Source organism: Trichoderma virens, assembly GCF_000170995.1.
Source record: "Trichoderma virens Gv29-8 chromosome Unknown TRIVIscaffold_85, whole genome shotgun sequence".
Classification (NCBI taxonomy): Eukaryota; Fungi; Ascomycota; class Sordariomycetes; order Hypocreales; family Hypocreaceae; genus Trichoderma; species Trichoderma virens.
Genome location: NW_014013664.1, coordinates 871,856 through 897,624, shown reverse-complemented (window position 1 = coordinate 897,624; position 25,769 = coordinate 871,856). Strand labels below are relative to the sequence as shown.

Genomic DNA, 25,769 nt, shown 5'->3' with positions numbered 1-25,769 from the left:
TCATGATTCATCGTCGTTGCTCTCATAGGCTGCTTAGCAATGCAAGTGGAGGCTTTCTTTCACGCATGCAACCGGCCTCTTTGAAGTATGGGTGGAGATGTATTCCTTGCTCTGTACCGCTTAACCTCTTGTTGTACATGTACTCGTACAGCACCAAATGCCAACATAAAAATTTGCAAATACTACATGTATGTTCCTTCATACCACTGGCGTTCTAACACCTATATCTTTACTCCAGCTAAAATAACAACTCGCACAGCAAATTCGACAAATAATAGATAAAATTTAAAGAAAAAGATATATCTTATATCTTTGTGATAGTATGGAATCATATAAAGTGATCTACCAATGGTTTATTCTTGCCAAACATCACCTGAAATGCTGTAGGGTAACCCTTGCATGGTAGAGAACCGGAAACACCAGGCAAACGGATGTGACCAGTGGAACCGGTACTTGTACGTTCTATGGATTATCTCCGAGACCCAGTTATTAATGTTGCCATCTACTCCGTAGCTGCCGCTTGTTTAAGCTTGTCTTGCTCGTGCACTCTTTCGTGCATCTTTTAAGCGCGCTACCTGTTGAAGCCCGCAAGGGGTCCCCAGTCAAGCCGGGATCTCCACAGGAACAGTGGCGAGACGCGTTTCTGTTGGGAGTCCTCCTTTGGGCGAAACGCGAGACATAAACACCAAGTTCGATTTTGCTCTAATTTGATCCCTGACCTCATCTCCAGCTGGACAGGGGATCCCTGTTCTTGGACCTGAGCCCGCCTGGTATTAGGTGTTCAGACAAGTAATTGCTCCTTGCTCTGACTCGTTCTCACAGGTACGAGTAATTCGTGCATGGCAGATCCTGACTACGAACACCTTTTCTCGCGTTACACTTACACTTACCTATTGCGTTGTCTAAGACACTCACTACTGTAGCTGACTATTGACCTCGGGGTCTGTGCGCTTCCCTACATTTTGCTGACCCTGGTCCTGCTTCTGAGTGAACCCGTTGATTCTCATACAAAATACAGAGTAGCCAGCCGCTATGTAAGGGTACGAAGGTACTACCCCACGTAGTATGCCAAGCCTTTTCCAATGCTTCATAACTGTAATACTGCGAACATGTATTACTGATGGCCGGGAAGAACCGATGCTCGGGCCCCACATGTCGGTTGTAGTAGCAGCGTAGCCGCTACGGATACCCTACGCATTTCACCATACTCGTACTAGGCGGCGAATGCCAGGGTACCATATTAATAATATTTGGCATCAACTGTAATACATGGAGACTGTGAAGTGGTCTGATAATAGATGCACTGGACTACTGCATCTTTCAACTCTCCAACATTGAGATTCTCGTTCCCACAACGAGTTCGTAGACGTGCTGCTTCGAAGCACCTCCTCTTATCTTGATGTAGACATTTTTGTCTGCTCGGCTTCTTTTTCTGGGAGCCACATGCTTCTTATTTGAGAGCATCCAACTCTTTTCTTGAAATTTACCCTTCCGTTTTTACAAAACCTAATCCCTATACCAAAAAATAGAGACATTCTTGATAGGGCGTCCGAACGAATTTCACCAATTCTTAACTGACAATTTGATTCCGGAGAAAAAAGAAACGCGCCGTTTCTGCTACACACCGGTATCGACATCATATTGGAATACGACAGGTATATAAAATATAGAACTGAGGAACCAGCGAACGCGAGGAAAATATACACGGTTAGAAAAAATGGCGTCGAACAATACTGACGAGAATGGGGGCCAATCTTATACCCCAATTGCCATATGTGGTATTGGCATCCGGCTTCCTGGAGGCATTCACAATGCTGACCAACTGTGGGAGTTCATCGCCACTGGTTGCGACTCTCCGAGCCCGCCACGATTAGGTGGCGATTGTCAGAAGGACCAGGGCCCAGTTGGTGCCTCGTTTTTCTTCACGACCAGCGAACAGGCCGAGGGCTGTACGCTGCAGCAGGCGCAGCTTCTGGAAGTGACTCGCGAATGCCTTGAGGACGCGTGCGAGATCAATTACCAGGGCGAAGATGCTTGTGTTGGTTGTTATGTTGGCATGCTTGAAGATGTCGACGCATCTATGATATCCTCGAAGAATGACTTGAAAGGGCCATGGTTTGTTTACCATCTTACTGTTGATTTGCTCCTGCAACCCGTGTGTTCCGTTTGCTGACCCATTTGTTTCTTCTAGCATGGTTGCCAAGTCGTCACCATCGCCATCTCTTGTGGCTCTGCATGAGGCTTGCTGCGCTGTGCAATCCGGCGACGCTAGATCTGCAGTGGTTGTAGGATCTAGCTTGGTGCTTGACATTGAAGATGGAGCCAAACCGGTTGAGGCAGTGTCAGCTGTGTATATCAAGATGTTGCCTGATGCCATCCGTGATGGTAACCCAATCCGTGCAGTCGTTCGAGCATCCAGTGCAGGAAATATTGCGGGTGACCAAAGCTCTGGATCCGATGTACCTGGGGAGGCCGCACCTGGCCTTACAAGCTTGATCAAGGCTGTGGTAACCCTGGAGAATCGTGCTACTCCTCTAAATGCTTCTTCTGGTAAGTTTTGGGCTTGATTTAAAATTATTTTTACAGAATGTACTGACGTGAGTAACAGGATCCTCTAATGTGGACTCGTCCGATCATACCGAGGGAATCAGCATCAATTCTTCTGGCGCTGATGGATGTGGCATCCAAGTTATTATCGGATATTATCCTCAATCTGCTCCAATTAGATTCGAGGCTCGACCAGAACTTGTTCTTTTTTCTGCACACAACGTGTCGTCTTTGGCCAAACAAATAGAGCTCCATCGTTTGTATGCCCAGTCTCACCCAAGACAGGCAGCTGATATCGCTTTCACTCGCGCCCTGCGGCGCGAGACTCTGGAATATAAGGCATTTTCCATTCTTTCCAATTCATCTTTTACCAACACCTCAAACTATGCCAAGTCTTCTGCACAGACTTCGGCCATCACCATGATTTTCAACGGCCAGGGTGCTCAGTGGGCAGGAATGGGCAAGGAGCTCATCCAGGCTGACCCGGAGTTTCGAGAGGATATTGAGAAGATGGATGCTGTTTTGAAGGGATTGAAGATACCGCCTACCTGGTCGATCCAAGAAGAGCTTCTCCGTGATGCTGCCGATCCCGAGAACAGGATAAATTCATCACAGCTCTCCTATCCTCTCAGTACAGCTCTGCAAATCGCTCTTGTTAATCGCTTTGAGCGCCTTGGTGTTACGCCTAAGGTGGTCATTGGTCATTCTAGTGGTGAAATCGCCGCCGCTTATGCAGCGGGCTTCCTTTCCTTTGAAGACGCTATCGCTATTGCTTACTACTATGGCCATATCACTACCAAGAACTTGAAGGATGGCGGCATGGGTGTGATAAGCTTGGGCGTTGAAGAAACGAAAAAGTTTTTGGAACAAAATACAGTGATTGCTTGTGAAAACTCTCCCACTAGTACCACTATTTCTGGTGATCGTGAGGCGGTTGAACGAGTTTTGAGGTCCGTCAAGGCAGCCAAGCCTGATGTGACTGCTCGTGCTTTGCGCATTGATGTTGCCTATCACTCTCATCATATGGCTCCTCTTGCGAGTGATCTGCTTGAGCTTTTGAAGGCCGAAAAGATTGCTTCACAGGCGCCTAAGAAGAGCAAGGCCATCTTTGTGTCTACTGTCAGTGAGAAGGTCCTCAAAGAGCAGAGTGATTTTGGTGCAGCATACTGGATCTCCAACTTGGTGTCCCGAGTCCGATTCAGCACTGCCATCTCTAAATTTCTCGAGTTATCTTCCGAGGAGCCATTGTTTCTGGAAATTGGACCGCATTCTGCCCTATCAGTCCCTCTGTCCCAGATTTGTGCAGCTTCAAATATTCAATATAGCTATATTTCGTCCCAAACTCGCGGCGCGGATAGTTTAATGAGCTTTCTTTCTGCTGTTGGACGGTTGTGGCAAGAATCGACTGATCTGAATTTGGCCCCATTATTTACTAATGGTAAGGCACTTTCTGGATTGCCTCAATATCCATGGAGTCACGGCAACTCTGACGAGAGCTCCGATGCCACTTATCTATCTGCTCATGGTAAACGGGCACGCATTATTGAACAGGCCAGTTCTTTGGAGAGTGAACTTGCAGATGATGAAATTCCAACAACCGAGCTGGAAATTGTTCTTCGAGCTATCTGGGTTGATATCCTCCGAGACGTAATTCGAATCCGCATTCAAGATATCGGGAAGAAACACAGTTTCTTCTTGCTTGGTGGCGACTCCCTGGCAACCATTGAGCTTGTTACGGCTGCTTATCAGCACGGTATTCGTCTTAGTCCGGCTGCAATTTCCGACAATGCTGAGCTTGCTCAGATGGCTGCGGCGGCAACCATTGAGGACGATGCCACAATGATGGCCGAAATAAAACCTTTCGGCCTGATTAAAGATGACAAGGCCTACATCATAAATAATATTCGGAAAGAGTGCAAGTTTACGGCAACTGAAACAATTGAGGATGTCTATCCGTGTACAACTCTCCAGGAAGGCTTCATGGCTTTAGGTATGAAGCAGCCGGGCTCTTATATTCACAGGGTTGTGTATAAGCTGATGCCTGACATCGATGTTGATCGATTCATTGCTTCCTGGGAGGCTACTATTAACCAATGTGGCAGCTTGCGTTCTCGAGTTATCCTCCTCGGCGGTCAAGCTCTTCAAGCTGTGATAACTGAGGATACCGCTTGGGAGCATCTTCCGCCTGGTTTGGATATCCACACCTTCCTGAATCGAACGCGAAGCATTAGCATGAGCTATGGTGAGCGCTTGAGTAGACATGCTCTGGTTCGAAATAGCAATGGTGGCGTCTATTTCGTGTGGCTAATTCACCATGCGGTGTTCGACGGTCTGACCATGCGAATCGTTCTTGATGCTCTCTACCACGCCTACCGAGACAATGACACTAGGGCTTTGCGGCCGTATTCCAACTTCATCCGCTATGTCGAATCTCTTGACTCCACTGCCTCTGCCGAATACTGGCATAAAGAACTTAATGGTGCTCAGCGCGCTCATTTCCCTCCCGCCAGGCTTTCTGCTACCTCCGAAGACAAGGTCATGAAGAGGACGATGCCTTTCCATAACACGAAAAACTCTTCTGTCACTACAGCCACGACCCTTCGTGCGGCCTGGGCTCTTCTCCTTGCTAGCTATTGCGACTCTGATGATGTATGTTTCGGTACTACATTGTCAGGACGTCAAGCTGCGGTGCCTGGATTGAGTGAGATTCCCGGACCAATGATTGCCACTGTTCCTATCCGCGTCAAAATTGACCGCAGTATGAGTGTGTTGTCTTTTCTTGAGAAAATTCAGGCTCAGGCTGCGGAAATGGTTGCTCATGAACAGTATGGTCTTCAGAATATCTCAAAATTAAGCCAGGATGCTGAGGAAGCATGCGACTTCTCTAACTTGATCGTCATTCAGCCAAACAGCCATTTGACATCCATCGCTGATACTGCCTCTGATGCTATCTTGCAACAGGGTCCCATTGAAAAAGCTCTCTCAGAAGAGGCAATGCGTAATTACTTTAACTATCCCCTCGTTTTGCAGCCTCGTATTGGCGATGACAGCATTGAGTTGGATTTGACTTACTACGCCGACGCAATCACCGAGGGCCAGCTTGAGGCTCTGTGTGTTCATTATGAGCACATTGTCCAGCAATTGCTTGCACCTACCGACATGCCTCTGAGTGCTCTTTCGGTTTCCGACTCATGGGACTTGGAGAAATCCCTTAGGGCTAACAGCGAGACACCCGAGATTGTCGACTTGTGTCTTCATCAACTTATTGAGAGACAGGCAAAGAATCGCCCTAACGCCACCGCTATTCAAGCTTGGGACTTAGAGCTTACCTACTTGGAACTCGATCGTGCTGCTAACCGCCTCGCACACCATCTTGTTAAGTCTTGTGGGGTCAGAGATCAAGATCTCGTGCACGTATGCTTTGAGAAATCAGCTTGGTTTTTCGTGTCTATCATAGCCGTCAATAAAGCTGGTGCTACGTGGATTCCTCTGGATCCATCACACCCAATTCAGAGACAGCAACAAGTTGTCTCGCAGACGAAGGCAGCTCTGGCCTTGGCTTCCATCAGCAATGTTGATATGTGTTCTAAGTTGATTGGTAACGTCGTCGAAGTGTCGCATACTCTGGATGAGGCGCTGGCCCAGACGGAGATGAGCTCGCATGGACCGGTCAGTAATGTGTCGCCGCGTAATGCCGCTTATGTTCTGTCTACTTCTGGAAGTACTGGAACGCCAAAGGGCCTGGTTATGCAACATCAAGCCGTCTGCACTTCACAGACAGCTATCACAAAGCGTCTTAGAATGACCTCTGACGTAAAAATGCTCCAGTTTGCCTCCTTTGTTTTTGATCTCTCTATTGGTGAGATTTTTGGTCCCTGGGTTGTTGGTGGTTGTATCTGTGTTCCGTCAGAAGAAACACGGATGAATGACTTAGTTAACTTCATTAATACAATGAAGATCAACTGGGCATATCTAACCCCCTCATTTGCGCGGACCTTAAATCCTGTTGACGTTCCTGGCTTGGAACTGCTATTATTTGCTGGTGAGGCTGTTAGGAGAGATGTGTTTGAAGCTTGGTTCGGAAGGCTGAGGCTGATCAATGGTTGGGGTCCCGCCGAGACTTGTGTGTTCTCAACTCTCCATGAGTGGAAAAGTCTCGATGAATCTCCATTAACGATCGGTCGACCAGTTGGTGGCCACTGCTGGATTGTTGATCCGCAGGATCCGCAGCGATTAGCTCCTATCGGAACCTTTGGTGAAGTTGTGATCCAGGGACCAACTATCCTTCGCGAGTACCTTGCTGATTTTACTAAGACTGAGTCTTCGATGGTCCGGAGTCTCCCTGAGTGGGTACCAAATCGTACTTCTACACACTGGGATCGATTTTACAAGTCTGGTGACCTGTGTCGATATAATGCCGATGGTACGATGGAATTTGGATCTCGCAAAGATGGCCAGGTCAAAATTCGAGGTCTCCGTGTGGAGCTTGGAGAAATCGAACATCACATCCGTGAGGCCTTGGAGGGCGTTAAGCAGGTCGCTGTTGATGTGGCTAACGGAGATGGTGGCGCAATCATTGTGTCCTATTTTTGCTTTACAGATGAAACTCGTACCGCTGGCAAGAACTACGAGACGAACGTGAGGGATATATTTGCCCCGATGACTTCTGATCTCCAGAGCCAACTTACTGCTTTGGTTGGTCAGCTCGGCGTGACACTTCCTCGCTACATGATCCCAACAATGTTTATCCCCTGTTGTTATATGCCCTTTATCACCTCGACAAAATTGGACATGAAGCTTTTGCGACTCGCGATGTCCGAACTTAGCAAGCAAGATGTCGCGAGATACTCCCTTGTGGATAGTAAGAAGCGCGCACCAGAAAATGAGATGGAGACTCGTATCCAGGCGATCTGGGCCGACCTCCTCAAGTTGCCGACCTCCTCCATTGGTCGAGATGACAGCTTTTTGAGGATGGGAGGTGACTCGATCGCTGCAATCTACTTTGTGTCTGCAGCCCGCGACGCCGGAATCTCCATTGCCGTCAAAGATGTTTTCGACGACCCCCGTCTGTTCCAAGTAGCTTCCAGGGCTACTATTCTTGCCAACAAGGCTAAATCTTCTCAGGTCAAGCCTTTTAGCCTCCTCACAGAAACTCTGAGCAAACTTATGCAGAGTGATGGTGTTCGAACTAAATATGGCCTTGGAAAAGACCAAATTATTGAGGACGCTTATCCTTGCACACCCCTTCAAGAAGGTCTTATGGCCCTCACTGCAAAACAACCGGGTTCTTATATATCGAAGTGGTACCATCGAGTCCCAAAGTATATTGATATCGCCAAATTCAAGGCTGCTTGGAAAGAAGCTGTGGAGCGTAACGCCACTTTGAGAACCCGAGTTATGCTTGAAGACGGCTGTGCAGTGCAAGCTGTCGTCATGAACGATAGCGACTGGGAGGATACTACTGGCCATGATCTTGAGTCCTATAAAGGCTTGATTCACCAGTTTGATATAGGATATGGAACTCGCCTGACTCGATTTGCTCTTGTAGAGGATAAAGATGACATCTACTTTGTCTGGATCATCCACCATGCTATCAATGACGGCTGGAGCATGCGCATCGTCCTGGATTGCGTCTATAACACTTACCACGGACGTCCTGTTTCCACTATATCTCCCTATTCTAACTTCATCAAATACCTTAGCAATATAGATGGGGAGACGGCCGCTAACTTCTGGAGATCCAATCTGTCTGGCGCTCAACGACCCAGCTACCCTGCTACTGGAAAATATATTGCTGCTGATAAGTCTGAAGGCGCAGTTCGTGTAATTGATCGTTTGGTGTCTTTTTCCGATCAGAAAGACTCCTCAATCACGATGGCTACTATCCTTCGCGCTGCCTGGGCAATCGTCCTGGGCCGACACTGCGATACTCGTGATGTGTGCTATGGTGCCACTGTTTCGGGTCGCCAGGCTGCCATGGACGGTCTTTTGTCAACCCCGGGCGCTGTTATTGCCACCATTCCGATTCGAATCCATCTAGACGCTGAACAGCCTGTGAGTAAAATGCTGCAAGATCTCCAGGCTCACGCGCTGGACATGGTTCCGTATGAACAGTATGGTCTGCACAACATTTCTAAGCTCAGCCCTGAAGCCCGAGAAGCTTGCGACTTCACATCTTTACTGGTTATTCAGCCCAAGGAGCAAGAAAGCACCATATTCAACACTAAAGATGGTCTACTTCAGACAGGGGACGAAGAAGATCATCTGATGATCGAGTCCATGAACAACTACTTTAGCTACCCGTTGGTTATGCTTAGCTACATGGCCGAACAGAGCGTGAGACAAAGGTTTTTGTACAACCCTGCCGTCCTGTCCGAGGCTGAAATTGAAGCCGTTTCCTATCAGTTTGAACATGTGGTTCAGCAGCTTTTGAATCCTGGTGACAAACTAATCAGTGATATCTCTGTTGTTGGCCCTTGGGACCTTGAGCAGAGTCTCAAAGCCAATAGTGAAATTCCTGACGTTATCGATTCTTGTATTCACGAATTGATTGAGAAACAGGCCGTTGAGCGGCCAGACTCCCTCGCTATTGTTGGGTGGGACGGAACTTTTACCTATACTGAATTAGTTGAAGCGGCCAATCGATTGGCAAACTATCTCACCAAGAATTTTACCATCAAAACTGATGAGTTGATACCTGTTTGTTTTGAAAAATCGTCATGGTATATCGTCGCAATCCTCGCAATCAACAAAGTTGGGGCCGGTTGGGTTCCCCTCGATCCATCTCATCCTGAGCAACGTTTGCGCCAAGTTGTTAGTCAGATCCGAGCAAAAATTGTGCTATGCTCCCCGTCCAATGCCTATATTTGCAATGGGTTTGGCCTGACTGTCATCGAGATCAGCTCTGTTTTCAACCAGAAGCTTGTGGAGAGTGGTGTGACCAGCACCACTGGGCCAGCTACCAAAGTGACGCCCCGAAATATTGCTTACGTCCTTTTCACCTCGGGTTCTACGGGCACCCCTAAGGGCTTAGTTATGGAGCACGTTTCCGTGTGTACCTCGCAGACCGCTATTAGCCAGAGACTTGAATTAACTACCGACGTTCGCATGCTACAGTTTTCAGCCTTTGTTTTCGATATATCTGTTGGTGAAATTGTAGCGACGTTAATCTCAGGCGCCTCTTTATACATTCCAGATGAAAACACACGTTTGAACAACCTACCAAACTTCATCCAGAATAATAATATCAACTGTGCAATGCTTACATCATCGTTCCTTCGTACTATTAAGCCGGCGGACGTTCCTGCCCTAGAGCTCTTGGTTTTTGTGGGCGAGGCTCCCGCTCGCGATGTGTTTGAAACCTGGTTTGGAAAGGTCAGGCTTATCAACGGTTGGGGTCCCGCTGAGACCTGTGTTTTGTCAACAATTCATGAGTATCAGTCCATTGACGAAAATTGCCTTACTATCGGTCGGCCTGTTGGCGGCTTTTGCTGGATTGTAGACTCAGATAATCCTCAGAGGTTAGCCCCTACAGGTGCTATCGGCGAGCTTGTTGTTCAAGGTCCGACCCTGTTGCGCGAATACCTTGCCGACTCTGAGAAAACCAAATTAGCGATTGTATATGATCTACCAGATTGGGCTCCACGCCGCGAGTCTCAATACTGGAATAGATTTTATAAGTCCGGCGATTTGTGCTATTACAATCCGGATGGTGCAATCGAATATTTAACTCGCAAGGATACACAAGTTAAGATTCGCGGCCTTAGGGTTGAATTAGGCGAAATTGAGTATCATCTGCAGCATGCTATTAATGAAATTCGCCAAGTCGCAGTTGATGTGATTAATGGTGAAAATGGCTCCAGTCTCGTTGCTTACTTCTCCTTTAATGAAGAAAGCAAGACAGCTGATGCTCGTGTTCAAGATGATGACAAGGGCCCATTTATGTCGATTGATGAAGACCTTCAGGCCCGTATCATTACTGCATCTGGCGAATTAAGGGTTGTTCTCCCGTCCTACATGGTTCCAACCTTCTTTATTCCCTGCAGCTACCTTCCAACTAGTACCTCCGTTAAGCTTGACCGCAAGGCGCTGAAGGGATATACCGCTGCGTTATCTGCCGATGAGTTGTCGAAATACTCTCTTATCAGCGGCAAAAAGAGGGCACCAGAGACTCCTATGGAAAGCCAGCTACAGCAGATTTGGGCCGGAATTCTTAATATTTCTATGGAATCAATTGGACGCGATGATAGCTTCCTCAGCCTCGGTGGCGACTCTATTACGGCCATTCATTTGGCCAATGCTATGCGAGAATATGGTATCTCATTAACTGTGAAAGACATCTTCGATGATCCCCGCTTGCTCTCTGTGGCTAGCAAGACCAACGAGATTAGCCAAGAGACCGTAATTGAAGAGATTGAGCAATTCAGCCTTTTAGAAGAAGATACGCGAGAAGTTATTCTCTCCGATGATCTTCGAGAAAAGCTTAATCTTTCTGAACATCAGGAAGTTGAAGATGCTTATCCTTGCAGTAAACTTCAGGAAGGCCTCATGGCTCTATCTGTGAAACAGCCGGGATCATACGTCGCCAAGTATACTTACCGCCTTCCCGATCATGTTGACCTCCAGGAATTCAGGGAAGCCTGGAAGTTCACTTCATCTGCTATTGAAGCTCTCCGCACCCGTTTCGTGATGATTGATGATACCTGCGTTCAGGTTGTGATTAACGAGGAGTTTTCTTGGGAGACTGCCACAGTCGATGACATTCGCACGGCTATCGCATCGGCTCAATCTCTCCGAATGACATATGGTACACCTCTATCTCGTTTTATGATTCTTGAGGACCAAGATGGAAGAAATTATTTCTTGTGGGCTATCCACCATTCGGTTCATGATGGTTGGTCGCTGAGAATTATTCTGGAGACCCTGTGGCGAGAATATAAAGGTCGAAGTTCGACGACTATTATCCCATATAACGGCTTCATTAGTTATACCCTGAACCTCGACGCTGAGGCGGCTGCTGATTACTGGAGAGGTCAGCTTGAGAGCGCTAAAAAGGCCAGCTTCCCAGCTGCTGCCATTGCTCCCGGCCAGACAACACATAAAACTCGCATGATGACAAAATCTATTCCCTTCCCCGCCTCTATAAATCCGGCCATCACTAAGGCGACAGTTCTCCGGGCAGCTTGGGCTATTATTCTTGCCCGCTACTGCGATACTGACGACGTGACCTTTGGTTCTACCATTTCTGGTAGGCAGGCCGCGGTTCCAGGTTTAACCGAAATGGCTGGTCCAGCTGTTGCTACTGTTCCCGTCCGTGTCCGTCTCGATTACGAGCAGCGCGTGTCAGAATTCCTTCGGAGTATTCAAAGTCAAGCTTCTAAGATGATTCCTTTCGAACAGTATGGCTTACAGAATATCTCGAGGTTAGGTGCTCATGCTAAAGATGCTTGCGACTTCACTTCCTTGATGCTGGTTCAGCCAATGCAGCATCTGACTGGTGAGGATATCGACACTATTTTAGTGCCTGTTTTAGAACAAGATAGTCAAGAGGATCAACTACAGAACTACTTTTCATATCCTCTTGTTTTACAGGGGCATATTTACAACGACAGGATTGAGCTTGTCTTGATCTATGATGCTGTTGCTCTTCCCGAGCCACAACTCATTGCGCTGTCTCACCAATTCAATGGGGTTGTTCAGCAGCTTCTTAACGATGGGAATTGCAAACTGAAAGATGTATCTGTGGCTAGCTCTTGGGACCTTGATCTTGCTCAGGCTTCCAACGGCGATTGTCCTGACATCGTTGATGATTGCGCTCATCTCATCATTGAACGGCAGGCTCAACAGACCCCCCAAGCCCATGCCGTTTACGCCTGGGATGGCACTCTCACTTATAGTGAACTTGATCGTGCTGCTAATAAGCTTGCCAATTTCTTGATCAAGGGTCATGGCGTCAAGGTCGGTGACATCGTCCACGTGTGCTTCGAAAAATCCCTTTGGTACGTGGTTTCAGTGCTCGCAGTCAACAAGGCCGGCGCCGCGTGGGTACCAATGGATCCGGCACATCCACTTCAACGTCTCCAACAAGTAGTCAGTCAAACAGGCGCTAGGCTCGCGCTCGCATCTTCTGTTCATAGACACCTGTGCTCCAAACTGCTGAACACTGTTGTTGAAGTTTCCTTGACCCTGGACGAGCAACTGAATAGAGACGAGGGTATCAGTGATATAAAGCCTTCTGTAGCAGTTGTTTCTAACGACGTCGCCTATGTACTCTTCACCTCTGGCAGTACCGGCGTCCCTAAGGGTATTGTTATGGAACACGGCTCGCTTTGCACTAGCCAGCGTGATATTGCAAAGAGACTTGGTCTTAAGAGCAACGTCCGGATGCTTCAATTCTCCTCTTTTGTCTTTGACGTTTCCGTGGGAGAAATTATGCTTTCTCTTATGCACGGTGCGTGCGTTTGCATCCCATCCGACCATGACCGTCTTAATAACCTGGGCGGTTTTATTCGAGATGCCGAAGTGACTTGGGCATTCTTAACACCGTCCTTTGCTCGCACACTTTGCCCTCAAGACGTTCCAAATCTCGAGCTTATCGTCCTTGCTGGTGAACCCGTTAGCCAGGATGTCTTCGACCTCTGGTTTGGTAAAACTAGACTTGTAAACGGTTGGGGACCTGCTGAGACTTGTGTTTTGAGTGCTATCCACGAATGGAAATCTGCAGATGAATCACCGCTGACAATTGGGCGCTCCGTTGGAAGCTTTGCTTGGATAATCGACGTAGAGAATCCTCAGCGCCTAGCCCCGGTTGGATGTATTGGAGAAATCGTCATGCAGGGACCTACGCTGCTTCGTGAATACTTAGCTGATCCAGCTAAGACTGTCTCATCGACCTTGACCACCCTGCCTAACTGGGCACCTCGCGCGAATGACAGAAAATGGGGACGCTTCTATAAGACAGGGGATTTAGGCTTCTATAATCCTGACGGAACAATCCATTATTCTGGCCGCAAGGATACCCAGGTCAAGATTCGTGGCCTTCGAGTCGAACTTGGAGAAGTTGAACACCACATCCGGAACTCTCTTGATTCGGTTCGACAAGTTGCCGTTGATGTGTTGCGAACAGAGACCGGCACCAACCTTGTCTCTTATATCTGTTTTAGCAGTGAGAAGAAGATCCCTGGCCCTAATGTCGACCCCGAGGGCGACGATATCTTCCTTTTCATGACCGAAAGTATCCAGACCGATTTGAATACTGCTATTAACAAGCTTAATATCTTGCTGCCTCGCTATATGATACCAACTTACTTTATTCCTTGTAGCTACATGCCCCTTATATCTTCTGGAAAACTGGACAGGGTTAAGCTCCGCAAGGTTACGGCTGCTCTAGCTCAAGAAGAGTTGGAAGCTTATTCGCTGACTGATGCCAATAAGCGCGCCCCTGACACGGCTATGGAAATCCGTTTGCAACAACTGTGGGCTGATATTCTTAACATTCCTCCTCAGGCTATTGGCAAAGACGATAGCTTCTTCAACATTGGCGGTGATTCGATTGCCGCTATTCGCTTGGTCTCTATGGCTCGTAAACTTGGCATTACTCTCACTGTGAATGCAATCTTTGAAGATCCTCGCTTGTCTTCAGTGGCTTCTACCGCTAGTGCAGCTGACCAGGCTGAAGAGACTTTTGCTCCAATCCCTGCCTTTTCCCTCCTTGATGACGGTATTCGAGAGTCGATTCAGTCTCCTAGCGCCTACAAGGACTATAGTCTCCATGAAACGCAGAGAATTGAGGATGCTTATCCTACCACAAAGCTGCAAGAAGGGCTCATGGCCTTATCTGCTAAACAGCCTGGCTCGTATATCGCAAAGTTTCTGTATCGCCTCCCTAGTCACGTTGACGTCTCCCGTTTCAAAGATGCTTGGAGGCGCACAGTTGACGCCTGCACTAACCTTCGCACTCGAATTATCTTGTCTGAGGGATCTAGCGTGCAATTGGTCATTCATGGCGACTTTGAGTGGGATTCCCTTGAATCTCAAGACCTCCAGTCGTATCTCAGGCTGCATCAGGGACTAGAGATGAGCTATGGTTCCCGACTCTGCCGGTATGCTCTTGTAGGGCACACGGATGGTGAAATGTATTTCATGTGGAGCATTCACCATGCTGTGTTTGACGGAGTTTCTGCCCAAAACGTCTTGAAGATCTTTGATAAGGCTTATGAGGGTATCGACACACTCGATGTACCAGTATATGCCCGTTTCATCAAGTATACTCTTGGTCTTGATGCAGACGCCGCCGAATCGTATTGGAAAGAGCAATTGCAGGGCTCTCGCAGAGCCGTTTTCCCGGCATCAAGTGAAGTTTCTAATATAGCCGGCACTACACGAGTTCTTGAAAGATCCATTAAGCTACCCGCCATGACTTCATCAGGAATCACTGTCGCTACTATCGCGCGATCTGCTTGGGCCATAGTCATCGCTCGTTATAGCGAGACAGAAGATGTCACGTTTGGTACAACTGTCTCAGGTCGTCAGGCCCCAGTACCCGAATTGATGGATATGACTGGTCCAATAATTGCGACTGTTCCTGTAAGAGTTCGAGTAGACCGAACACAGTTGGTGTCTACCTTTCTCCAAGGCATTCAGAGGCAGGCATTGGAAATGGTTCCTTTCGAGCAATTCGGTCTGCAGAGCATTGCTAAAATCAGCGAAGATGCTAAAGACGCTTGCGATTTCACATCGTTGTTGGTCATCCAACCCATGCAGCACATTTCAGACTCTAAGAGCAGCAAATCTATTCTAGTGCGCACGGATGGAAAACTTAAGGAGGAGGCAGAGTCCATGCAAAACTACCTCTCATACCCGCTCATTGCCCAAGCTCATTTGTATGAAGATCATGTCAACATTTTTTTCATATATGACTCAAACATCCTAGCCGAGAGACAACTTGAGGCCCTCTCTCAGCAGTTTGGCCACGTCATGTGTCAGCTCGCAGCTACTGCTAGCCAAAGTACTCTTGGGTCAATCTCTATTTCCTCCTCCTGGGACTTGGAGCGCTCTGTTGCTTTTAACAGCGAAATTCCTGAAGTCGTTAATGCATGCATGCATGAGCTTATTGAGCGCCAGGTTGAGTGTCGACCTGATGCTGTCGCCATTTCTGCTTGGGATGCCGAGTTTACGTACAGTCAGCTTAACCTTGCTGCTAACCGACTGGCTAATCATATTATTAAAAGCTATGGAATTAAACCGGGTGACCTGGTTCATGTGTGCTTTGAGAAGTCGATTTGGCATTTTGTTGCTACTCTAGCCATCAACAAGGCTGGAGCAGCATGGTCTCCTCTTGATCCAGCCCATCCAGAGCAGCGCCTCCGTAAAATCGTCGTTCAAACCGGAGCTAATCTAGTTCTAACTTCTCCGAGTAACTCTATGCTTTGTTCTGCCTTATCTGAGAAAGTCCTTGAAGTTACATCGAGCTTGGATCAAAAGCTGGCCGAGACAGTTGATTCCGAAGCTCCCGATGTTGCTGTCACGCCTGACAATGTCGCTTATGTCCTATTCACATCTGGTTCAACCGGCACCCCAAAAGGCGTCGTTATAGAACACAGGTCTGTCTGCACCTCACAAACTGCCATGATTAAAAGGTTGAGGGTTACATCCGACGTTCGAATGCTCCAATTTGCCTCCTTTGTATTCGACATGTCAGTTGGTGAGGTTATCCCCACATTATTTAGTGGCGGTTGTGTTTTTGTGCCATCAGAAGACATCCGGATGGGCAACATCGCTCAATATATACGGGATCAACGCATTAATTGGGCTTTTTTTACACCTTCCTTTCTTCGCACCCTAGCGCCCAAGGATATTCCTAACCTAGAAGTACTTCTCATTGGAGGCGAAGCTATTCCTAAAGAAATCTTGAATACTTGGTTTGGTAGAGTACGCCTTATCAATGGCTGGGGACCAGTCGAGACTTGTGTCTGCAGTTCCTGGCATGAGTGGAAGTCAGTTGATGAGAGTCCTTTAACTATAGGTCGATCTGCTGGAGGATTTTGCTGGATTGTGGACCCTGAAGACCCCCATAAGCTAGCACCTATCGGCACAGTGGGTGAGGTTGTTGTCCAAGGCCCAACTCTACTCCGCGAATATTTGGGCGATCCAGAACGTACTGCAGCTTCTTCTGTCAAGGCCCCTAAGTGGGCACCTCAGCCTGACTCTCAGCATTGGGGTCGTTTTTACAAATCTGGCGATCTATGTTCGTATAACTCTGACGGAACCCTTAAGTTTTTCTCCAGGAAAGATACCCAGGTCAAGATTCGAGGTCTTCGTGTCGAGTTGGGCGAAGTGGAACACCACATCCAAACCGCATTACATGGTGTTCGCCAAATCGCTGTCGACGTGTATAAGGGCGACCATGGTACCAATCTCGTGGCTTATATCTGCTTCACTGACGAAATTCGTGTCGCTGGAGTTAACTCTGATGATAGCAGCCCTTTCTTCTCGATTGACCAAAAGCTTCAAAACCGATTGAATGCTCTGGTCGGCAACCTCAAGGTGACACTACCGCAGTATATGATTCCTACTCTTTACATTCCATGCAGCTTCATGCCGTCAATTATTTCTACCAAACTAGATCGTAACGAATTACGGCGCCGTACAGCAGACCTTACGCGCGATCAATTGTCAGAGTATTCTCTACAAAGTGGCATTAAGAGAGCTCCAGAAACTTCTATGGAACGCAAACTTCAGCAAATTTGGTCCAGTGTCCTTGGTATTTCACAGGATTCGATTGGTCGTGATGACAGTTTCTTCGGTATTGGTGGCGACTCGATTAAAGCAATCCAGCTCGTTGGTTCCTCACGCGACGTGGGCATTTATTTATCAGTGAAGGATATCTTCAATGACCCTCGGCTTATTTCAGTGGCCAAGGTTGCCAGCTTACTGAACTTTGTTGAAGATGCCGCTATTGAGCCATTCGCCTTATTGGACGACGAGACGCGCCATCTTTCTATGAGTGAAAGCACCAGAGTGAAATGCGGTCTTAAATCTGAAGCGATTATTGAAGACGCTTATCCTTGTACAAAATTTCAGGAAGGTCTCATGGCTCTATCAATGAAATCTCCTGGCTCTCACATTGCCAAGTTTGTCTATCGATTAGCAGACAATATCGACATTGAGCAGTTCAAATCCAGTTGGGATCAAACCGTTTCTCTCTGCCCTACTCTACGGACGCGTATTGTGCTATTAGGAGACCATTGTGTTCAACTAGTGATCAAAGAAGATATGAAATTCGAGATATCCACTGCTTTAGATTTCAATTCCGCCATGCTCGAAGTCCGTAATATACAAATGACATACGGTACCTCACTCTCTCGGCATACTTTATACCAAGGAAAAGACGGCATCTACTTTATTTGGATTGCACATCATGCTGTTCATGATGGCTGGACCATTCGTCTTGTTCTTGAAACGCTCCAGAACTGTTATCAAAATTCCAACAATATTTCTCTAAAACCGTATTCAGCTTTCATTAAATATGCAAGTAATGTGGTCCAGGACCCGGCCACTAAGCAGTATTGGTCTCAGCAACTTGATGGCGCAGTGCAGGCCTCATATCCGCCTCGCCACAGGTCTGGAACGCAGCACAAGGCAGTCACTGGCGTGATGACAAAATCCATTCAAATGCCAAACAGTGCCCAGTCTTCATTCACCAGAGCGACTATTCTTCGTGCGACTTGGGCTATTATCCTTGCTCGTTACTCTGACACTGATGACGTTTGTTTCGGCACTTCAGTGTCTGGTCGTCAAGCATCTGTTTCGAACATCTTAGATATGCCTGGCCCTATTGTTGCTACTATTCCAGTGCGCATAAGGCTAGATGACCGGCAGACAGTGCATGAAATTCTGGATAATATACAATCGCAAGCTACCCAAATGATTGCATATGAGCAATACGGCCTACAAAATATCGCAAAGATTTCCCCCAATATCAAAGATGCTATCGACTTCTCATCTCTTCTAGTCATCCAACCAAGGTCTCACCTGAACTCAAACAATGGCGATGGCAATAATGACAACATTCTAATCCCGGCAATGGAAGGCGATGAAACTGAAGCAGACCTGTTGCAAGATTACTTCACATACCCCTTAGTCATCCAAGGCAACTTATTCGACGATCACATTGATTTAACTTTTACCTATGATAGCACTATCTTGTCCAAAGTTGAGCTTAACCGACTAGCAGGTCAATTTGAGCATACTGCTCAACAGCTTTTCGATTCTAATGATGTCAAACTTGGAGATCTCTCCTTGGCTGGTCCACAAGATCTCCAACAGGCAATTGCCTGGAATACAGAAGACCCCGAAATAATTGAAGACTATCTCCATAAATTAATCGAACGGCACGCAATTTCTACCCCTAACGCAATTGCCATCGACGCTTGGGATGGAAAATTAACCTACGCCCAGTTAGACCGGATGGCTAATCGCCTAGCTCACCACCTTGTTAAGGCATTTGATGTAAAGACTGGTGATCTCATACTTCTTTGCTTCGAAAAATCCTTATGGTATATTGTCTCAATTATCGCAATTAATAAGGCTGGTGCTGCATGGGTTCCCCTTGATCCTTCGCATCCTATGCAGAGACTGCAACAAGTTGTAAACCAGGCTAAAGCAAAGTTGTTTCTCACTTCACCTTTATATCACACGCTAGGTGATGAGCTATCAGATACTGTCCTTGAAATCAGTCAGGCCTTGGACGATATTCTTCTCAAGGTAGAGCCCAGTACTCTCGCTCCAGATGTAGCTCTGTCTCCCCGCAATGCTGCATATGTTCTCTTTACTTCTGGGAGTACTGGAACACCGAAGGGATTTGTGATAGAGCACAAGGCTGTCTGTACTAGCCAAACTGCTATTACTAATCGCCTTGGGCTTCACAGAGGTGTTAGGATGTTGCAATTTGCGTCATATGTCTTTGATCTTTCCGTTGGCGAGATTTGTTGCACGTTGATTTGCGGGGCCTGCCTTGTCATCCCGTCTGACGAGGTTCGCTTGAATAACCTCGCTAAGTTTATGCGTGAGAAAGATATTAACTGGGCATGGTTTACACCATCGTTTATCCGAACCCTTGAACCTGCCGATGTTCCGAAGTTAGAATTAGTCCTCCTCTGTGGTGAGGCTTCTGATAAGAAGATATTAGAGATATGGGTTGGCAAGGTTCAATTATTCAATGGTTGGGGCCCGGCAGAAACCTGTGTATTCAGCAGTTTACACGAATGGAAGTCGGTAACTGAAAGCCCTCTTACAGTTGGCAAACCTGTTGCCTCCTTTATCTGGATCGTTGATCCCAAGAATCCCCATCGGCTTGCTCCTGTGGGCACCGTTGGAGAAGCTGTTGTCCAGGGCCCTACACTGCTGCGAGAATATCTCGATGATCCTATAAGAACGAAAGCTAGCATTCTTGAATCATCCCCAAGATGGGCTCCACGCTGCGAATCACAACATTGGAATCGGTTTTACTTAACCGGCGATTTTTGCTGTTATAACCCTGACGGGACCATTGAGTACCATGGACGTAAGGATACACAAATCAAGATTCGAGGGCTCCGTGTGGAACTGGGAGAAGTTGAGCATCAAATTCGTAACTTCTTAGGGGAGTCTGTTCATGTTACCGTGGATGTTCATAAATTTGAATCAGGCTCGGTCTTGGTGGCATACATTGGATATTCCGAAGAGACAATGGATAATCCTGATGAGATATTTATACCTCTCACCGACGATCTCCAAAGAGATTTTCATGCTATGGCTAGTCAACTTAGCATTTTGTTGCCCCGTTACATGGTGCCCACTTTGTTTATCCCATGCTCTCAGATGCCTCACTTAACATCTGGCAAACTTGATAAAGGCCGGCTCCGCAGACTCACTTCTGCATTAAATCAACAGCAGCTTCATTCGTATGCTTTAGAAGACGCCCAGAAAGAGGCTCCCGAAACTGAGATGGAAGTTCGCCTTCAAAATATTTGGGCCAGGATTTTGGGTCTTCCTGCTCATTCAATCGGCCGCCGGGACAGCTTCCTACGCATTGGCGGAGATTCAATCTCTGCTATTCAACTGGTCGCTGCCTCTGGCGGGTCTGGAATCTCTCTTTCAGTGAAAGATGTCTTTGATGACTCGCGACTTTGGAAAATGGCAGAATTGGCCTCACTCCGGCTCAAGTCGGACTGTGCCGGCGAGATGATCGCACCATTCAGTCTGCTCAGTGCAACTCTTGATCAGACGGCTGTTGCAACTATTCTCCATACACAATATGGCCTAACTAACGATACCATTCTAGAAGACGCCTACCCGTCCACTAAGCTTCAAGAGGGTCTTATGGCCGTATCTGCTAGACAACCGGGTTCGTACGTTGCAAAACAGGTTTATCGCTTGGCTGAGCATGTGGACATCGATGCTTTCAAGGCAGCCTGGGAGCGTACTATTGAACTTTGTGGCAACTTGAGAACTCGCCTTATCATTGCTAGAGATTTAAGCGTCCAAGTTGTTATTAAAAACGAAGAAGCTCAGTGGGAGATTTCCAATACCACTGTGCAGGCCTACCTTTCTCAAAAGTTCAATATGGGATACGGTGCTCGTTTACTCCGCTATGCCATCATTCATGAACCTTCAAGGGAAAGCTATTTCGTTTTAAGCATCCATCATGCCATTTTTGATGGCTGGACGCTACCTATGATCATGGAAACACTAGAGGCTGCTTATCGCGGAGTCGAAGCTCCGGTCCTCCGACCTTATGTTGCATTTGTGAAGCATATTCTGGACACCAATGAAGTAGTTGCCTCTAATTACTGGCGTGATCAACTTCAGGATGCAAAGCGCGCCTCGTTTCCACCCTTCTCGTCATCTCAGTCAGCCCAGCCTGTTACTCGCGTTCTTGAAAAGCCTCTAAACTTTACTTACTCAACTCAATCCGGTATTACTAAGGCGTCTATTCTGAGGGCTGCGTGGGCAATTGTTCTATCCAGGTATTCCGACAGCGATGACGTAACTTTCGGGGTCAACGTTTCTGGTCGTAATGCTGCTGTTTCTGGAATCGAGTCGATGCCTGGACTAGTGGTATCTACCGTCCCTGTTCGTGTACGACTAAATCCTGAACAAACGGCCGCGGCATTCCTTGAGGGCATTCAGACCCAGTCAACTGACATGATACCATATGAGCAGTTTGGTTTGCAAGATATTTCTAAGCTTAGCCCTGAAGCTAAAGATGCTTGCGATTTTTCATCCCTCATGGTTATTCAGCCCATGTCTAGCATCGTCGGCCATGCAAAGTCTATCCTTGTCTCCCCTGAGATGGACAATAATGATATCGAGGAGAGATTACAAAATTACTTCTCTTATCCTCTTGTCATTCAAGCTCATTTATATGATGATGCGGTCCACTTGTTGCTGATCTACGATGTTAACGTTCTTGCGGAGGCTCAACTCCATGCCTTGGCAACCCAATTTGATTATGTGGTTCAGCAATTGCTTAGCCAAGATACAGAGGCTAAGCTTAAGACTATCACGACCGCAGGACCATGGGATCTACAGCAGGCTATGAGCTATAATGTAAAAGAACCTGGCATGGTTACTGCTTGTGTACATGAGCTTATTACCCAGCAATCAGCCAGAGATCCCCACCACGAAGCTATCTACTCAAGTGAGGGCATAGTAACTTATGCTAACTTAGATCGTCTCTCAAACCTCTTAGCACATTACTTGCATAGGCTTGGTGTGAGACCTGAATCTATTGTTCCCTTCTGCTTCGACAAGTCGCCGTGGGCTATCGTTGCCATGCTTGCTATTCTAAAAGCTGGTGGCGCATTTCTGCCCCTTGACCCATTACATCCACGAAACCGCCGTGAAGCTTTGGTTCAAGAAGTTGGAGCTGAAATTATGATTGTCTCACCTTCGTCCTCTGTTCCTTGCGAGGGTCTGACTTCTATAATGGTAGAGTTCACAATTGAATTGCTTGAACAGCTTTCGTCAAGATACGATGCCTTTCAAGAGATCTTACCCAAGGCTGAGCCTAGCAATGCAGCTTACGTCCTATTCACCTCTGGCTCCACTGGCAAACCAAAGGGCGTCTTAATGGAGCACTCTGCGTTTGCTACCAGCACATTAGGACACGGTGGCATATACAACCTCAGTCCAGCTTCTCGTGTCTTCCAATTTTCAAATTACATCTTCGATGGAAGCTTGGGTGAGATTTTTACTACCCTTTCATTCGGTGGTACAGTTTGCGTACCCTCTGAAGATGAAAGACTCCAAAAAGCCCCTTCATTTATGCGAGAGGCCCGAGTAAATACTGCGATGTTAACGCCTTCGTTTGTTCGGACTTTCGCACCTGAACAAGTTCCGTCCTTGCGATTGCTAGTCCTTGGTGGTGAACCTTCTTCCAAAGATCTTCTCGAGACTTGGTGTGGCCGCCTCCGTCTTGTCAACGGTTACGGTCCAGCTGAAGCATGTAATTATGCGACAACTCATGACTTCAAGCCCACTGACTCTCCCCATACAATTGGGCGCGGTTTCAATAGTGCTTGTTGGATTGTTGATCCAACTGATTACAATAAGCTGACTCCCATTGGTTGCATTGGAGAGCTGATTATCCAAGGAAACGCTCTTGCTCGTGGCTATATTAACGATGCTGACCGCACTAAAAATTCTTTCATCACCAATGTCGACTGCTTGCCCAAATCTATAATTTCTGGTCCCCACAGGTTTTACTTGACTGGTGACCTTGTTCGGTATACCCCCGACGGGCAATTAGAGTATCTTGGTAGAAAGGATACGCAAGTCAAGCTCCGCGGACAACGTCTTGAGCTTGGAGAAATTGAGTATCATGTCAAAAAATCATTGGCTAACATTGAACATGTCGCCGTTGATGTAGCTCATCGCGAGACTGGTGATACGCTCATCGCCTTTGTCTCGTTCAAGGAAAAGATGGCTACTACTTCTGGTAATATCCTTTTGCTCAATGATGACCTACGCGTAGCTTTGGCTACTATTATGGAGCATTTGAAGATGTCACTTCCGGGCTACATGGTGCCTAGCACTATCCTACCTGTCAGGGAGATGCCATTTATTACTTCAATGAAAGTTGACCGGAAGAAGTTAACTGCCATGGCCGCTGCTTTGTCATTGGAAGAGATCACCTCGTTCTCTCTGGTGAAGCGTGACTACATCGCGCCCAGTACTCCCATGGAGAAGAATTTGGCGAATCTATGGGCTCAGGTGCTTAAAATCAGCTCTGAGGATATTGGAAAGAACGACAGTTTCCTTCAGATTGGCGGTGATTCCATCAGTTCAATTCATCTAGTCTCACTTGCGCAACAGTCTGGCATTAGTCTGACTGTAGCAAGCATTTTTGCTGACTCAAAGCTATCCACCATGGCTTTATCAGCTGGAGATGGCAAAATAGAGCCGATCCGTGATGTCGAGCCATTCTCTATGGCGCCTACGAGGGATTTGGATACTCTTCTAGAAGATGTTCGTGCCAAGTGTGGGCTATCCAGCACTGCCATTGTTGAAGATATTTATCCGGTGACAAGGTTTCAAGAAGGTCTTATGGCTTTGGCTGTTAAGCAACCAGGTTCTCATATAGCCAAGCAAGTCTATCGACTCTCTCAAAATGTTGACATTGCTCGTTTCAAAGCCGCCTGGATGACCACCATGGAACTATGCAGCAACCTTCGCACTCGAATTGTCCTTTCCGACGATGCCTCTATTCAGGTTGTCTTGAAAAATGTGGACCGTTGGGAAGACACTTCCAATATGACACTCAAGTCGTATCTCGAGACTAACCAAAATTCTCATATGATCTATGGGTCTGCATTAAGTCGTCATGCTCTTATTGAGGAAGCTGATGGCAACCACTACTTCGTATGGTCTATTCACCACGCTGTGTTCGATGGCTGGACGACTCGCCTGATCCTGAACACCTTATTCTCTGCCTACATGGGTGATGAAATTACACCCTTAAATCCCTATACTCGCTTTATCAACTACACTAGAAGTCTTGATGCTGATGCTGCGAAGATCTACTGGGGCGAGCAGTTATTAGATGCTAAGCGAGCACTATTTCCTACAATTTCTAATGGCGTCCCTCGCAATAAGAAATCCAACACTCGTGTGTTTGAGAAAGCTATTGAGCTGCCCCGGTTTAAACAAACTTCGATCACCATGGCTTCAATTCTGCGTGCCACATGGTCGATTGTCCTCGCACAACACTGTGATACCAATGATGTAACTTTTGGCACTGCAATTTCTGGTAGACAGGCTCCAGTTCCTGGTATAACCGAAATGGCCGGCCCAGTTGTCGCTACTGTCCCAGTACGCGTTCGACTTGATAAGCTGGCTTCAGTTTCGAAGTTTCTTCAGAGTATCCAGAATCAAGCTTCTGAAATGATTCCTTTTGAACAATTTGGTTTGCAAAATATCGCCAAATTGAACGTTGAAGCTAAAGAAGCTTGTGATTTTTCATCACTTTTAGTCATTCAGCCCATGAAGAAGCTACTTGATTCCGGCAACCGCAAACCCATACTAGAGCACATGAGTGCGACTACAGAGGACTCAGAAGATCACATGCAAAACTACTTCTCTTATCCTCTTGTTATTCAAGGCCATGTGTACGAAGACTCGGTTAACTTGGTCCTAATTTATGACGCAGATATCTTGCCTGAACAACAGCTGCTCGCTGTAGCTCATCAATTTGAACATGTCGCACAGCAGCTTGTTGCAGAAGATAGCGGCACCATGCCTCTCGGAAATGTGTCTGTGTCAGGTTCTTGGGATATTGAGTATGCCTTACGTCAGAACAACGAGATACCTAGGCTCATTGAGTCTTGCTTCCACACTGTCATCGAGCAGCAAACAATTATTCGACCGGAATCCCCTGCTGTCCACGGCTGGGATGGTAATTTCACATATGGTCAACTTGATCAGGCTGCCAACAGGTTGGCAAACCACCTTATTGCAGATTATGAAATCAAGAATGACGAGCTTATCCACGTTTGCTTTGAGAAGTCATCTTGGTTTGTGGTTGCTATTCTGGCCATCAATAAAGCCGGCGGTGCTTGGGTTCCTTTAGATCCTTCCCATCCAACTCAGCGTCATCAACAGATTGTTGATCAAACCAAAGCTCGGCTTGCTCTTGTCTCGCCCTCTAACATTTCAACTTGCATCGATCTTGTGGAACATGT

At 47.1% G+C, this 25,769-nt stretch overlaps 1 protein-coding gene across 1 annotated transcript in view; it reads left to right on the top strand.

The window, feature by feature from the left end:
- Nucleotides 1–1,717: 1,717 nt before the first annotated feature.
- The window catches only part of Tex1 (Non-robosomal peptide synthetase), a gene marked incomplete at both ends in the record, with an annotated part of 62,810 nt that continues 38,758 nt past the window's right edge, over nucleotides 1,718–25,769 (top strand). Inside the window, 3 exons of the mRNA XM_014097635.1 lie at nucleotides 1,718–2,115; nucleotides 2,192–2,550; nucleotides 2,609–25,769. The exon at nucleotides 2,609–25,769 is cut by the window's right edge and continues 38,758 nt beyond it. Coding sequence (XP_013953110.1) covers nucleotides 1,718–2,115; nucleotides 2,192–2,550; nucleotides 2,609–25,769 — 23,918 coding nt within the window. The remainder of the gene's footprint in view (nucleotides 2,116–2,191; nucleotides 2,551–2,608) is intronic.